Source organism: Petaurus breviceps, unplaced genomic scaffold, assembly GCF_028583685.1.
Source record: "Petaurus breviceps papuanus isolate PSGF00001 unplaced genomic scaffold, PetGlider_PUasm1.0 174, whole genome shotgun sequence".
Taxonomy (NCBI): domain Eukaryota; kingdom Metazoa; phylum Chordata; class Mammalia; order Diprotodontia; family Petauridae; genus Petaurus; species Petaurus breviceps.
The window spans coordinates 15,126,593-15,142,049 of NW_027185761.1; the positions used below are offsets into that span (position 1 = coordinate 15,126,593).

General features: G+C 37.1%; 3 protein-coding genes across 14 annotated transcripts in view; all 3 read right to left on the minus strand.

The window, feature by feature from the left end:
* Positions 1 to 15,457, minus strand: part of ISY1 (ISY1 splicing factor homolog) — a 224,957-nt gene that overhangs the window by 43,674 nt on the left and 165,826 nt on the right. The window lies entirely within an intron of this gene.
* Positions 2,390 to 15,457, minus strand: part of CNBP (CCHC-type zinc finger nucleic acid binding protein) — a 78,247-nt gene continuing 65,179 nt past the window's right edge. For 2 of the 8 annotated variants that reach the window (XM_069083805.1, XM_069083804.1), the window contains exons 2-5: positions 6,786 to 6,926; positions 6,600 to 6,692; positions 6,248 to 6,449; positions 2,390 to 3,380 (exon numbers count right to left, since the gene is read on the minus strand). In XM_069083805.1, coding sequence (XP_068939906.1) covers positions 3,263 to 3,380; positions 6,248 to 6,449; positions 6,600 to 6,692; positions 6,786 to 6,909 — 537 coding nt within the window. In that variant the 5' untranslated portion in view covers positions 6,910 to 6,926 and the 3' untranslated portion in view covers positions 2,390 to 3,262. The remainder of the gene's footprint in view (positions 3,381 to 6,247; positions 6,450 to 6,599; positions 6,693 to 6,785; positions 6,927 to 15,457) is intronic. The other 6 variants (XM_069083811.1, XM_069083810.1, XM_069083812.1 and 3 more) reach the window with 5 other exon arrangements.
* On the minus strand, positions 6,933 to 15,422 carry LOC138157983 (collagen alpha-1(III) chain-like). 5 transcript variants are annotated; one of them, XM_069083803.1, is made up of 3 exons: positions 12,765 to 15,422; positions 12,037 to 12,104; positions 6,933 to 9,232 (listed from the first exon to the last, which is right to left on the minus strand). In XM_069083803.1, exon 1 carries the CDS (start codon positions 15,388 to 15,390, stop codon positions 14,842 to 14,844), a length of 549 nt encoding a protein of 182 aa, XP_068939904.1. In that variant the 5' UTR covers positions 15,391 to 15,422; the 3' UTR covers positions 6,933 to 9,232; positions 12,037 to 12,104; positions 12,765 to 14,841. The 5 variants fall into 5 exon arrangements, with proteins under 5 accessions (XP_068939904.1, XP_068939903.1, XP_068939901.1 ...); XM_069083802.1 differs by having other exon boundaries at positions 12,037 to 12,119; XM_069083800.1 differs by having other exon boundaries at positions 6,933 to 12,104.

Genomic DNA, 15,457 nt, shown 5'->3' on the forward strand with positions numbered 1-15,457 from the left:
AGTAACTACTTCTCTACAATTAAGTAAGTAAATAAATGTTATCAGGATATGTCAGGGCAGTGTTAAGAGTAAGAATGATCAAAATCATTAATATGAAGAGAAACATTATTGAATCAAAAAGGCCAAGGAAGAAACTGGTGTAATAGAAAACACTGGTTATTTGGGGTTTTATACTCCTGGCTCTGGCTCCCTAAACAACCCATGACTTGGGTCTGATTTCATTTTTAATAATCCAGAGAGTAAAAATAAAGGGGATGAAGAGAGGAGGGAGGAGAAAATATCATTTAATATTTTCCCTAAGAAGTATATTAAGTTCAGGAAGGACAAAAAAGGTAAAGTGCTTTTGAAAACTCCTTAGGACATGTCTTAAAGGTTAAATGTAAAGTATTGGCTTTCTTGTGTTTATGTCTCTCCTCTGATGGGAGGAATCAATTTCCAGTTAGATAACCCTGCTGATCCAAAGAGAAAAGACACCTCTCCCCAACACAAACCACACATTTATAAAACACCATTCATACATACATCAACAAAAATTTTAGATCTAACAGTAGTTCCTACACAGGCTGGACAGTGCCTTCATACATTCCATGGCATCCTCCCACACTGCTCTTTGAACACCCAATTACTCAGGCATAGTATATTAATACTGTTTCACAGGAAAGTGTTTATACACACACCAATCCATACACAAACAGTGCTATCAGCACCCTCAATTAGATTCTTTCCAAAAGGAACATTTCCATGTTTAATGTGTTCAAGCTACATGAAAGTAAGGTAAACTTAAAGCAAAAATGGAATGTATAATAGATGGAAAACACTTTGTGCTGTGGTAAGAACAGATTCTTGTTCCATGCCAGCTTCAAAAACTTCTCCATACACAAAGTTCCTAGGCACCACCAATGTAAAGATGGATGGGTGAATGCAACAGCTCTAAGACCAAATGAAATTCCCCTTTGCCTTCCCAAATGTCCAGCTCACAAAACCTGCTCTCAGTCTTGGCATATGCCTTTCTATCCTGGATGTAAGCAACGTAGCCTCAAGACTCAACCTGCCAAAGCTTGGTTTAAGTTAATGCATAAAGCTGTTTTACACTAAAAAAAAAAACAAAACACTAAGGCTTATACCAAAATAAGCATAGGCTAATATATTTCTAGAATAAAAATTAACATTTGTCCCAGTGGGCCAGTTTTGTTACCTTGAATTTTATTTAGTGTTTGTGTTGGCAAGCTACGGTATCCAGTGATTATACAAGATTGGAAAAATAATCTTTGATTTACTAAATAGCAGAACTGTCTTGAGGTGTTCACTAGACTTTTACATTGCTTCATACAAGTGTAAAAAATTTAACTCATTATTGTTTTCATTAGTGATTTAATACTCCTAAGCTGAGTAACTTGCAGTAGTTTTTGATAAAATAATTACTGCTTTTAATTTAATTACTTTAGCATCCATTCAACACACTGGGAAATATAATAAATGTATTTATAACCATATTTTCCTTTCATTTTGGCCAAATCATGGTGGCTTTAATGGTCTCCAAAACTCTCAACTCAATACAAAATTGGAATACCCACACCACTACGGACCCTTAAGCTGAAGGAAGCACCAAGATCTCAACCCTAAAGTGATAAAACTTGTCAAAATTTGCATGAAGTGATGAATAACTGATACAGGGAGCATATTTAAACCCCCAATCAGAAGGAAAAGGCAAATTTACTTTCTTGGGGGTAATAAATGTTTTTCCTTTTGTCTTTGTAGCCAAGTGGCTAAGTCCAGCGCCTTGTTTACAGTAAGCACTTAATTTTTGTATTGGACCTATTGGGGGGGGAAAAAACCTCCCCAAATGAACCTCCAACTACATCCATAGTGGAGCTGCAGTGTGGTACTTGAGTTCATATGAGTACCAGGAGATCCGAACTTGATTACAGTTCTGCCCCTACCCTCACTGGGCTGACCTTGGGGAAAAAAAAAATCACTGAAGGAGACTTTCTAAAGGTTCTTTCCAGCTCTAATATTGTGGAGGTACAGTATTTCAGATCTACATAAAAAACCAAAGAAAATATATGGCTAAATAGAGTCAACTGTGTTGAGATCACATAGAAATATGTAAAACCTAAAAAAAGCTATTATGAATATGTAAATGGATGATAAAAACCAAAGATTTAAACATTCTATTCTTTTGCAAAATAATCTGACACAATTTTTAACCCCATGCCTTTCCATATTTTAATTGCTAACTTTAACCATTGAAGACATGATTGAGTTAGTACAAAAAGAAAAGTCCAAACTGTCAGCTTTTCAGTCCTCCACAGTCCCCTCTTTAATATGGCATTTTGCACTATGTACATTAATGAAAATTTGAAATAAACAAAAGGAACTTTAGTCAAACTCCCCTTCCTCCTCCAGCTTTATTGATAGTTTAAAATTACATTTCTATGTTCTAGGACTTCAGTTGCTTTTACCATCTGACTTTTAAAAACTGATTACAGCAAATGAAACTCAACAGTTGTCTAAGTGATATAGTATACAAAAATAACATCTTGATTTCTGTGAAAATGCATTTCTCTGCAACTCCTGAATAGCTCCAAATTATGCTTGCTCTGAGCATTGATGTTTACTCTGGGTTTTAGATTTAGTTTTTGAAAAATTTATTCCAAACCTTGCCTTCACCATCTGTATCTCCAGCATTCACATTGCGACGGAGTTGTTACTGTTTAGGTTTTGATCCTGATTTCTCTCTCTCTCATGGCCATTAACAGGCATATACATCTTTTTACTCCCACTCGACTAGATGCTCTATGTAGGGCCTGATACAGATGTTACTCGATGTTATTTAACAGCTACTGAGGTCAGACAATCCAAGGCCATCATTATACTACAATTAAAGTTACTTATGGAAGTTCAAAGACACTTCCAGAATCTGTTTTACCTCCTGCATGGGATCACATCCAAGAAACCCAGAGAGGGTTTCCTAGTCTGACTCAACTCTTCCCATTCGTTAATCCCTATTCACCAGTGGCGCGGAAAGGGGGTTCTTTAACAAAGCATTATACATAACACCTCTACCAAACTAAACATAAACATTTTTTTGTAGTTAAATGCAGAAAGTCGATTTTTCCACCCCTTTCCTCCTTTTACACGGCAAGTAAAGCTCACTGGCCTGGGAGTAGCCTCTATCTGCCAACCTTTGGCCAGTGAAGAGGATTCAGAGAAAATAATACAACCATCAATCAGAAAAAGGAGGGGCGACAAAGGAAAATAATTAAGCTGTAGCCTCAATTGTGCATTCCCGTGCAAGATGCCCTGACTCGCCACAGCGATAACAGTTGACTTCACTTGTCTTGCTGCAGTTGATGGCTACATGACCAGTTTCACCACACCTAAAAAAAGAAATTAAAAAGTTTTCACATTGGTGCTCAGAAAATGTGAAATTGTCTACCTAAATCATTAGCCATTGCACAAAATTAATGCTATGATGTTCAGTGCCCCAGACAACTCTACTACTTCTTTCTTTGAGACAAGACAATATCACACTAATCAAGCAACTAAAGGGGAGGAAACAAGGGTAAGGATGAGAATGTATTGTGCTCTTATTCTATTCAAGCATTGATGCCTAGTTCATTCAAAGTATACTCTGAGAGCAACCAAAAATCAAATCCACATGACTGGTCCAAATTTTGTCATACTTCTGTGCACATTTAATTCTAACTGTATATATTGTGACAAAGTAGAGGAAGGAGTTTATCTTCTGTATTGATAACAGTCTCACAAAATGACATGGTAACATTTGTAAAGATATTTTTTAAGCTAGCAAAACTTACACATGTAATAGATTCTTTTAAGAATCAAGTCAGAACTGAGAAAAACTTAAGTATATAAGAACTTCTTAGTTCTGATTCCCTTTGTCAGACAAAGATTAACAAATCTGCTATCATTTGAAATTTCATTGGTTTCATGTAGACTAAATACTACATAAATAGGCCTTTTGTTAATTTGATGCCTATGTAAGAGTTGGAATGGAGGGAGAAGCAACTCACTATTTCTTCCAAGAAACATGCTTCATAAAAACCCAGAACTGACTTCAACTAAAACACAACAAAACTTCAATAAGGTCTCACTTTTGCTACTTATCTAGTAAATCTAATTTCTTGTTATCTGGATATTTTCTCACTCTCATATAATCTATTAGTATCTAATCACCATCACTAGCTTTATTCTCTACCACAGTTGTTAAACCAGACCAGACTCTATAAAAAAAAAAAACGATACTTGAAGAAAACACTTGGACACCAATTCTCCCGAGTTTTACAAAATGCTTCAGTATAAAGCCCTGTGACCCCTTAACCTAATTCAAATGCATGTTAATATTCCAGCCAATCTAAAACACAAGATATTTATCTTAGACTGAAGTCAAAGTACCACCACATGATTTAAGAACATACTTCTTAATGTCTCTTCTAAATACTCAAAACCAGAAAACTTCCTTATTACTTTATTAACTATAAAAACATGAAACTTCCAATTAAATAAAATTCCACCTATTGACCCAACTTCACAAGGCAAAGTTGCAACTCAGTTTTTTAAAAGTGTATCCATACATAACAAACACTAAGAATTACCTTTATCAAAGAACGTAAGACACCAAAGCAGCACTTCATGGCTTAAACGTTCACATAATAAGACACTAAACTGGCTAAATTGGCAAAATTTCCCCCTTGATTTAGGGTAGGTTTTAACTATTGACCTCAAATTTCTAGTGCTAGATACAAGAGGAACAGATGTCATTCTATATTAATTATAAATAAGATCAACCACATGCACAATTGGGTAAAAATCCCTAAAATTCAAACCAATAAAAAAATCCTTCCTCACACCCACTGAAGACAAAGCACAGTCATACCAAAAATAACAATGGAATCAGAAGTCCGAAGACTAGAGTTTGAACCAGGGCTCCGTTGTTTCCTGGTTGTATAACTGGACAAATACCAATCTCTGATCCTCAGTTTCTTCATCGCAAAATGGGAACTAATATCACTTAATAGCAGCATACGTAGTAGATAAGGTATTGCTAGATTTGAAGTCAGGAAGATTTAAGATGTTCATATCCTACCCCAGATACTATTTGACCCAAGCTGTGGGTGGTGCTGTGGACAGAGCAATGGGTCTGGGAGCCAGTTAGACCCGAGTTCAAATCTCAACTCAGGCACTTACTATGTGACTTGGGGCAAGGCACTTAACTTCTGCCTCAGTTTCCTAATCTGTAAAACATGGATAATAACACGAACTACTACCTAGGGTTGTGAAGATAACATGAATATTTGTAAATTGCTTTAAATAATGAAACACTACATAAATACTATTACCTCAAATGTTTTATCTGTAAAATAAGGGGGTTAACTTGATGGACTTTAAAGTCCCTTCCAGATCTAAGATCAAGCATTCTATGTCCCCCCCCCCCACAATACTTAAGGCGTCCCAAAGATCTTAGTTCAGTTTAAGCTATTAAAACCTGAATTTAGGTGAGTAGTAGCACATCTGGGGGGAGGGAGGGAAGGAAAAAAGATGGACAGATTTTATAAACTACTAGGTTAAGAGAAAAATGCTATGTGGGGCAGCCAGGTGGCTCAACGAGTAAGAAAGAGCACCAGCTCCAGTGTCGGGATGACCTGGATCAAATCCCGGCTCAGATACTCAGCACCACACCCAGAAATAACTGGCCGTTATTACTTAAATTACTTAACCCCGATTGCTTATAAAAAAAAGAGAAAAATGCTATGTAGAAATTCCTAAAGAGGGATGAGAATCAGCTTTCTAGATTAAGAAAAGAGGCTAGAGAGCAAGAGTTTGCATGCAGCTACACTGTGCCTCACTAACCCACTAGTTCATTTCACTTTTTCCTCATTGTCCAAACCAGATGTTGATAAAAAGCTGTAGGATCTATCAAGTTTTAACAAATGTAATCCATCAAAATAAATGTCCAGTTAGAGATATCTTTTGTATTTGTCATCTTAGATGACCTTTCTACTTGTAAAAATGAGAAAATATTAAATATTATGTAGCCGTAGCATATTCTGACTTGCCCCAAAGCCCAGCTCACATGCCACAAGAGGATTCTTAGTACAATGTCAACATGCCACCTGGTCACAGACAAAACCACAGGGTGTGAAGTCCTCCGAGATGCAGGGATTAAATAGGACACGGCTGCTGCCTTGATTTCTCTAATTTAAGATCACACAGCCATCCTTACCTATAGCATTTCACTTTGGTGCAATCTTTCTGAATGTGCCCAAACTCTCCACACGAATAGCACTTCTGCTCATCTGCATGGTCGCAGTCTCGAGCCAGGTGGCCAGGTTTGCCGCAGTTGTAGCAGCACTGCTCTCTCTCCCGCTTCGGCTCCTTGCAGTCCTTGGCAATGTGGCCACCTCTACCGCAGTTATAGCAGGCTTCAACAATAAGGAAAAGAAGCAGACCAAGACTATAAAACCTCGATAAACTGAAGGTAAATCTTATACAATGTGCTACACAAGTTTTAAGTCGGGCTTCTCTTTATGCTTACCACTCTGCAGAGGAGGAAAAAGGAAGTGTTAAATACTTACCATCCTCCTGAAGATCACAATCCTTGGCAAGATGGCCAGACTCACCACAACGGTAACAGATGTCTGGAAGAGATGAAGAAACAAACTGGAAACCTATTACAGACGGGAAACAAAAGAGTTGGGAGATTAGACCAACCTTGGTAATTGTCTATTTTGAAATTTTAAAATTTTTTCCAACAAAAATACCTCTCGCTGAGGTAAAACCACCTCTTCCACGGCTCCGCATTCCCCGGCCACGGCCTCCTCCAGTTGGGCATTCTCGGGCCCAATGGCCAGAGCGTCCACACTTGAAACACTCGTTGCTGCTCATTGCTGCACTTAGATCTTCTAAACATTAAAGAATACAACCATCAGAACACCAGAAATAGCTTTCAGTGACTTATTTCCCAAACTTAAATATGCCATTGAAAACTGATGATGGAAAAGGGTAAGTGACAGGATGATCCATCCTCACATTAGTAATTTCTTATAAAGTATGACTATGTGGAACCAGGTGATTTAGGAATCTACACAAAGTTAAATATCCTCAGCTTACAAATTAGTAAAAGAATCATTATAGTAATTCTTAGATGGTTTCATAAAATAATTACTACATATATTTTCAATTTTGAAGTTTTTTCTTATTTAATGAAAGTATTTTCTGTCTCTGTTTTGCTGATGATTAGCTGCTTCAGAGGTTAAATGATTTACCAAGACTCATAGAAAGTAAGTAGCTGTTAGCTGACAATAACCTTAGTGAGTTGAATTCTGGTCTGCTGGTTCTTAAATTCAAGGCTTTTTCTGAGTTTATTTTAAATTCAAAACAATGTAGCTCTGAACAGGAAATTTTGAAAAACCACCTGTCTTCATTTGTACTGATTACAGAAGCATTTTTAATGTAAAGAAGAATTCAAAGTATGAGGTCTTGTGCATCACTGAATTCACTAAACCACTTATACCTAATTAAGATAAAAATATACATCTATTTCTTTAAGTTACTCTTATGGAATATGCTGCTGATTCTAGGGCTGTAGTTACTTACACGTCAGAAACTTTGTTCATCTTTAAGTAAGCTCGCTACTAGAATGTATAAATATAATTCACAAGCAGGACTCAAGTTTCCTCATGTGAAAAATGAGTTGGACTAGATTTCCAGCATCCAAAATTTTGTGACTCATAGGTTCATGAGTTTTTTATTTCTTAAGTGATCTATCAGGAGAGAGCCTTTGTACCTCAATAGCTTACTTCTGAAATTGACAGTTATTCACATAGCTCTGCTATGACTAATCTACCACAGAAATACCTTTGCACCATTTGCACAAGGCCAGGAGTTTGCCAAGGTTGTTTCTTAAATCAGTCAAGGTTCGGTTTCTAAGTGTTAGTTTAACTCTGTAGTGGATTGTGGAAGTGGCCTGAACAAGTTCATTCCCAATAAGTTTTGTTATTTTTTTTGTTAGAATAGGATTTTCCTTGGAGACCCAGTGATGTACTAGATGATTTCAAGATCTCCTTAGCCCTATAATCCTATCATTAAAGCTCAGGATAATACAGCTAATCATACCAGAAAGGAGCATGCCCTGGAGCTTTTAGTTTATAGGTCTTTAGTTATTATTCCCCCAATACTAGGGATTCACAAGCTACTTAAAAATCAGATATTCTTATTAGATGCTCCCAAATTTACAAACACTTATAACTGCATTCCAAATGGAAACATTTTTCTTACGTTAACATGGTAATCTCATTTTGGACAACTTGCTATCATTTACCAGTATAATAATTAAACCACAAGAATTTTTAAAGTTCTTCCAATGGAAGAATCAGTTATTGATTATTTACATCTCATGGTTTCCTAATTTCTACCAACAGTCATTAGTCATATTCAGAAAATAAGAAATTTGTTTTTAAAGTTTTACCCAACACTAATATACAGCATCTTTTAGGTTTTTCAAAAATAAGCTTACAAATCAATAACAATATAACAGTATTTTGTGTATCTCATAATAAACATTAAGAGTATGTTTCCATGAAAACAAATAAAAATTCATTCAAGATTCCTTGTAGTATTAAATCTGACAAGACAAGTTATCTTATAATGGGAGTGGGGGTGAGGTATGTGCCTCCCCAACCCCAAAAAGACATGCAAAAATAAAATAAGTCTCTGCACCTGCCAGTTTCTGCAAGTACAAATCATTTTGTGTAGCTTAACATTTTTAACTTTGGTGCCAAGCCACAATGCAAAACCTTTGAAAAGAAGCAATTATAGAATATATAGTGTAAAAACATCAAGACCAAAGCCAGGAAGCCTCAAACATACTACATAGTATGCCCACATATCACAAGCCAAACTAATTAATTTCCTCATCAACAATCAATAATTCAAGTCCTTTTTGCTTCGTGAAATAATAAGAATTATTATGTCTGCCTATTTTAATCTTAAAATCTCTTTGAAGCCCTATACTAAACCAGTTATAATAAGATATAGATGGAGATATCTACAATGCCACAGAACATACACTTGTACTTACAAAAATGGTGCGGTTAAGGAAGCAAATTTAAAATGTTAATATAATAGGAAGACTCTTACTACAGAGATTTATGTGATCATCCAAAAGAGCAGTTATTTTTCAGATACTGTATATTGAGTCACGTTCCTCCTACACAACAAAATATGATAAGAATTTAACTTTTAAGTTGATCATTGATTTCAAAGGTTTTATATTTAGATGTATATCTTTGCTGGAAATTATTTTACATTATGAGCTTTCCACTAGGGGGGGCTATAAGGGGCAACATGAAGCTCTATGTGCAACGCTGGGCAAGGGGGGACAACAGCAAATGAGCTCTCCTTGTCACTGGCTCTAGTCCTCAATTTACAACAATCCAAAACTTAATTTGATCTGTCAGTGTAGGACTCTACCAGCATGTAAGAGGGCTAATTCAAGAAGAGTTCCCAGTAACACTGTCAAACTCGGTGAACTGCACTGCTATTTTAAAGTTAATTTTTCTCTTTTAAAAATTATTACAAGGGATAATTTACCGGGGGGAGGGAGGGGGAGGTGCCGCAAATGCAGAAGAGTAAAAAGAGATATTTCAATAATTCTTTAAAAGAATTTCTAGTACCATTTGGTCAAACTTTTTGATCTGTGATTTCAGGGTAGGAAACCCTACCCCCATCCCCATCCCCCCTCACTTCAGAGGTTTTTCAAAGCTAGCTAGGCAAGACTCTTAAAACCCAGCTCTTAATAACCCCCAGGGTAATTAAATAGCTATCTACTGCAGAAGCCCTATTGTTTCTTTCAGGTTAATTTTAAAAATTATTAATTTTGCATGTATTTCAATAAGGAAAACAAAGTACCTAACAGATTAGCATCACCCCCATTTGACCCAGGACTGTAAGATTTAAAAATGAAAAATTCCTATGTAAACGCCCTATGCAAAATGTATCATTATAGTTGAAAGTTTGTCCTTATAATTACAAAATTACCTTTTTCAATAGTCAATTTAGAAAATAAGTTTCCAATAAAAGGAAATTCTTAATTCCCTTTCCCTTCTTAATCCTTTTGATATATTACTTTTTAAAAACATGATATATGTTATGTGAAAATACTCAAGACCAACACTGTTTGTCTAGGATGCACAGAGATCTAGTTTCTCTTTATAAATAACAGACACCTTTAACAAGTTTTAGAAAGGGAATGAAATGTTATTTATTGATTACTGTCAATAGCAATTCTTTTTTTTAATACTATGTTCTAACCACCCACTGATTCCTAACTTATAGGAGGTGATACCCTATCCTAGTTGCATTTCAAGTCACACCTAGTATAGTATACCATCCTTTTAATATACCTAAGTGTGCTTGAAATTAAATTGTTTTGATGTTTCATGAGATTGAAGGCACTGTAAAAAACCCAGGATTGAAAATCAAGTTCTAGGAGCAGCTGGGTGGCACAGTGAATAAAGCACCAGCCCTGCACTCAGGAGAACCTCAGTTTAAATTCGGCATCAGACACTTAACACTTACTAGCTGTGTGACCTTGGGCAATTGCCCTGCCATCCCCCCTCCAAAAAGACCAAAGAAAAAAATTTTTTTTTTAATCAAGGAGGACCTGAGTTCAAAGGCCTCAGACACTTAACACAATAATTAGCTGTGTGACCCTGGGCAAGTCACTTAACCCAAGTGCCCTCCAAAAAGGAAAAAAAAAAGTAAACAAGCATGTTAAGTGGCCCAGATCCAAACTAAATCTAACTATGAACATCAAATACTCAGTGTTTGATAGAAAACCAGAAATCCAGAAAAGCTCCTTTTATGACAGGCATATATGCAATTATATATTTGCTAAGTACTAAATAAAATCACTGGCAAAATTCCCTCAAATACTGGCAAGTTAGGCTCACCCCAAAACTTCTCAACACCTACTGAATTCTTTACCTATCATTCAGACTTCCATGTTTCTTGCTCTCCAAATAGGTCAACATACATATAATTTCCAGTGGCATCCAGCCAATGAACAAACTTAGAAAAAGGAACAAGTAGGTCTGCTTAGGCTTTACTACTTTCCTATACACCTAAGTGAGGTGGTCCAATGCTATCAGAAGAATTGTCTGGAGAATCTCTTTGAAGAGCTGCATATTTTTCTTTAAGGTTATGCCACATTTTCTTAAAGTGAGGCATTTTTGTATAGCTAGGACAATCAGTACAGTACGATTAAGAGTTTATATGGAACAAAAAAAAAAACCTTAAGCTTCCCCCAAAGCTTCTTGAAATTGTGCAATAGGCAGATGAACAAGTAAAATAAGCTATTTGGATCTACGGGGGTCAGGCATGAAGACTGTGTCCTGGTGTCATCTCTGCTCCAGAAGGCACACAACCTTTTTGTCTTTCACAGGTCACTATAAAACACTTCTGATATATTCTAATTTAACATGGAGTTTGTACTAGCCATTAGGTTCTTACCTTATGAATAAAAAACCCAAATATTTTGACTTCCTGTTTTTACCAGATTTTTTTCACATAAATAATGGTAATTAGGAAAACTATTTGTATCCTTTTCATCTAGGTAGGAGTCAACTGTCTTTCACGATAATTTTAAATCTTCATTCAATCTGTATGGTCAAAGCACTCAATTATTCATGGTGATTTCAATTTTTACAAGTTATAGTACAGGACATTTTCCTTGAATGGTATAGAAACAGATTAATTTACCTTAACCTTCAATTTTCTAAGTTCTTTTCCCAGCTGAAAAACTTTTTATTACTTTTATTTTAAGAAGAAAATTATTAAGTTTATTACATACTCTACACCTTTTAAAAACCCTTTAGGAACATATTTTTATGGCCAACCCTGAATTACCAAAAATACCTACGAGATCTCCATTATTACAGAGAAATACAAACCAAATATTATAAAATTTCATTTTACCCAATAGTTTCAATCTTCTCCCCCTTCAAATCTTACCAAACTTGCTGAAAATTGTCAAAATTGTCTTTTAAGTTTCCTTTCATTGGTCCATCCTCTGAAAGAGCCTAAGCAAAAGGCAACTGATAAGAAGCCAATGACAAGGTAATCAGTAATTGAATTATCAAATAAAGATATTATCTACTGAGCAAGACTTAGGATTCTGCTCATACCCAAAGATTGGCACTCCCCTTTATCTTATGTAAAAAAAGTTACAAACTAATTAGGTAAGCAGCTTTTAGAATAAGAAAATTCTCTACACCTAGGATAGGTTGATCAAATGAAGTCGTATTAACTGAAAAAGAACTGACTGCACCAGAAGACCAGGATCTAACACCTTCCCCAAACAACTATGTGCTGAGTGGCCTCTGGTGCTGCAGAGGTGCCCCTCCTTATCTGCAGAATGAGTGTTGGCCCACTACTGAGATGAACAATTAAAAAAAAAAAATCGAATGAGTCACAGTGAGGCCTAATTGAAAAGAAAATCTTAAGAGATAATTTATACAAGGTTGTAGAACCTTTGATTCTAGTCACACCACATGAAATAGAGAAAAACTGGCAAAACCTCAAATGTCCAACAGAATGGCCACAGAAATAAATCAGCTGCATATTAACATAATAAAGATCATGGGGGGCGGGAGAGGAATGGACCTAGGTTAAGATGGAGCAAGGTACCACCCCCATTTTTACAGATTTGATAATCAAATTCCACAGTTTAAACATCTTACCCGAGGTTCAATAGCTTTGAGGAGTATGGGGAACAAGGTGCCAGTATACTAAAGCCCTAGTTATACCAACTGTCAAAGGCTGAAATGAAAATATGAAATAATGTTGGGGGGGGGGGGAGGCAGGAGAGGTTGTATTCAAATTAGTAAAAGTATATACTACTCAGTATTTTCTATGATGGAATCCCATAATTAAAGTTAGACATAAATTTGGCAATAACCTAGTCCAACCCTCTAATTTTATAAATTAAGAAAGTAAAATTACATTATTTAAGAAAGAATTTTAAAAAGAATCTGGAGCAGTACATAGTTTTAAGAGAATCTAATGTTAAAATTTAAAAGTCCTATGTGCTAACAATAACTTTCCATAATGTAGGGCTCTCATTGCTTTAATAGCTATTTACATCAAAATACAGTGCATAGTCATTCTTTGTTTCCCCATAGACAAAATTCATAGTCCATTCCACAACAAAGATGTTTTAAAAACTTAAGCAGACTAAATCAGAATGCTTATTTTGACACCTTTGTATTATCCTGATATCCAGAGGAAACTGTAATAATTTTAAAACATACAGGCTTAATATCTTTAAAGTATTAGGATACAGGTCAAAATATATAATAAAATCCACGTACCTTGTTGAAATGGAATTTAATTTTACCCCATACTGGTTTCATTAAACAAGTGGTCAAGTACAATTGAGTTTTGAAATTTGTTCCAAGACTATTTAACTAAGACACTTTAGATGAAACAGAATTTACTTGGTTTTACGTTGTTGTTGTTTTCAGTGTATAAGTATAATTCTCCTTGATTAAAAAAAAGTAAGCTACTTTTTGAATTGGGGGAAAAAAAACAGTAAATTTCTCCTCTTACCAAATACCTGCAGTTAAAATGTGAAATCTATAGTTAGGCATGATGAATTGGATGAAATGTCACTCCTTAGAATAGAAGATCAACAACAACTACCACTGGTAAGAAATGTGACAATGGTGCTTTGCAGAACACTAAATATCATTTAGAGGACACTCAATTTTTAAATAAAAACGTAAAATCATACACACTTCATACCTGAAATAAAAATCATTCTCCCTCTTCCCAATGATTATATATGACAGTACATTTTTACAGATTTGACTCAATCTTTTTTGCAGGAAGTCTACATCCCTTGCTGAAAATTTCATTAAATTGTCAAAATGCAAAAGAATATTATGAATGTAAAATCCTGCAAAATAGTAACCTCAGCATGGAAGACTATATATTCAGTACTCAGTATTTTCATGGAATATATTCTAAACTGAACGGCTTTAGACCTGCTTTAAAAAAAAAAAAGGATGACCTCATAAGAGCATAAATTACTATTTGAAGTGATGCAGATATCAGCCTCTTACCCCTCCCCCATTACATCACATAGGCCAAAGGCCAGTGATGGGGGGTGGGAGAAAAAAACCTGAGAATGTAGTTTTAGGGAAGCAGGAAAGATAACAATACTGATATTATATGACTTTTAATTTAAATTTAATTAAGCTAGTAAATGAAAGTATACAGTCATACCCTAATAAGCTCTTCCAGTTTCCTTACTGGTCTATTAGATCTCCTTCTTTGTGCGGAAAAAGGGAACATTACCTACCAACTGGCTCAATCACGACTAATTTAGGTTACAATTATTTCAATAGGTTTTTAAGACCCTCAGGACCAGATGTAGCTATTCTGCTTTTAAAAGTGCCTTCCAGTTCAGGCCATGTGGTTCGCATGTGGAAAAGGTTTTTTATATTTTGTATTTTTTATACAAAATATAATCTCAAAAACTTCAATTTGGGTGGTCATCTAGTTCCAAAACGAGTTGTGACTGGACATGGAGACTTATTTAATTATGTTTAAACCCTTGCAAATTCCAAACATTTAAAAACCAACTTATGTTAACATTTTTGGAAATTTGTTTTAGAACGCTTAAATGCTCTGAAAACCTAGGAAGTCTAGCAAAAAACAGTGGGCTTTGGGGTTAACTTGTTTAAAGAACTTGGATTATGTAGTAAAGAAAACAGCCATAAATGCTCGCCTTACGTCAATAGAAGCACAAGTAAATCATTTGCTTTTGGTAACCTTAGGGCCCCGAGAAGTTCCCACAAAGACTCCCGGAGGCCAAACTTGCACCAGCACAGGCCTCGCCGCCGGGCGCCCCCAAAGCCAGGCACCCGGGGCCAGTCGAGGCACATGGCCCGGGCCCTGGGGCCCCTCCGCCCCGAGCACATGGTCGGCGCCGAGCCTCCACCCCTCCCCCAGCACCCGGACACCTTCCGCCGCCACATGGCCCCTTTCCGCAGGCTGCCCGGCGGCTCCCCGCCACGGCGGCCAGTCGGGCCGCCCTTCCTCTCCCTTGGGACGTGGCCGCGGCCGCCCCGAGAGCCAGGGAGGTTTCGCCGGGCCCAGTCTCCTTTCGTCGTCGGCGACCCCGCGCTCTGGCGGCCTAGAGGCGCGGGCCTGCGCCCAGGCCCAATGGGCCGAAGGGCGAAGGGTCGCCCTTGCGCCGCCGCCGCGGCTGTCGCGGGGCCGGGGCAGGCGCCAGCGGCGGCGGCGGCTGCAGCGCTTCCCGCCTGACGCAGCGGCGGCGGCGGGCCAGAGCTCGGCCGCCATCGCTGCCGCCTCAGCGCACCTCCCCCCCCCCCCCCCCCCCCCCCCCAGCCGCTTCCCTTTGCTGGCC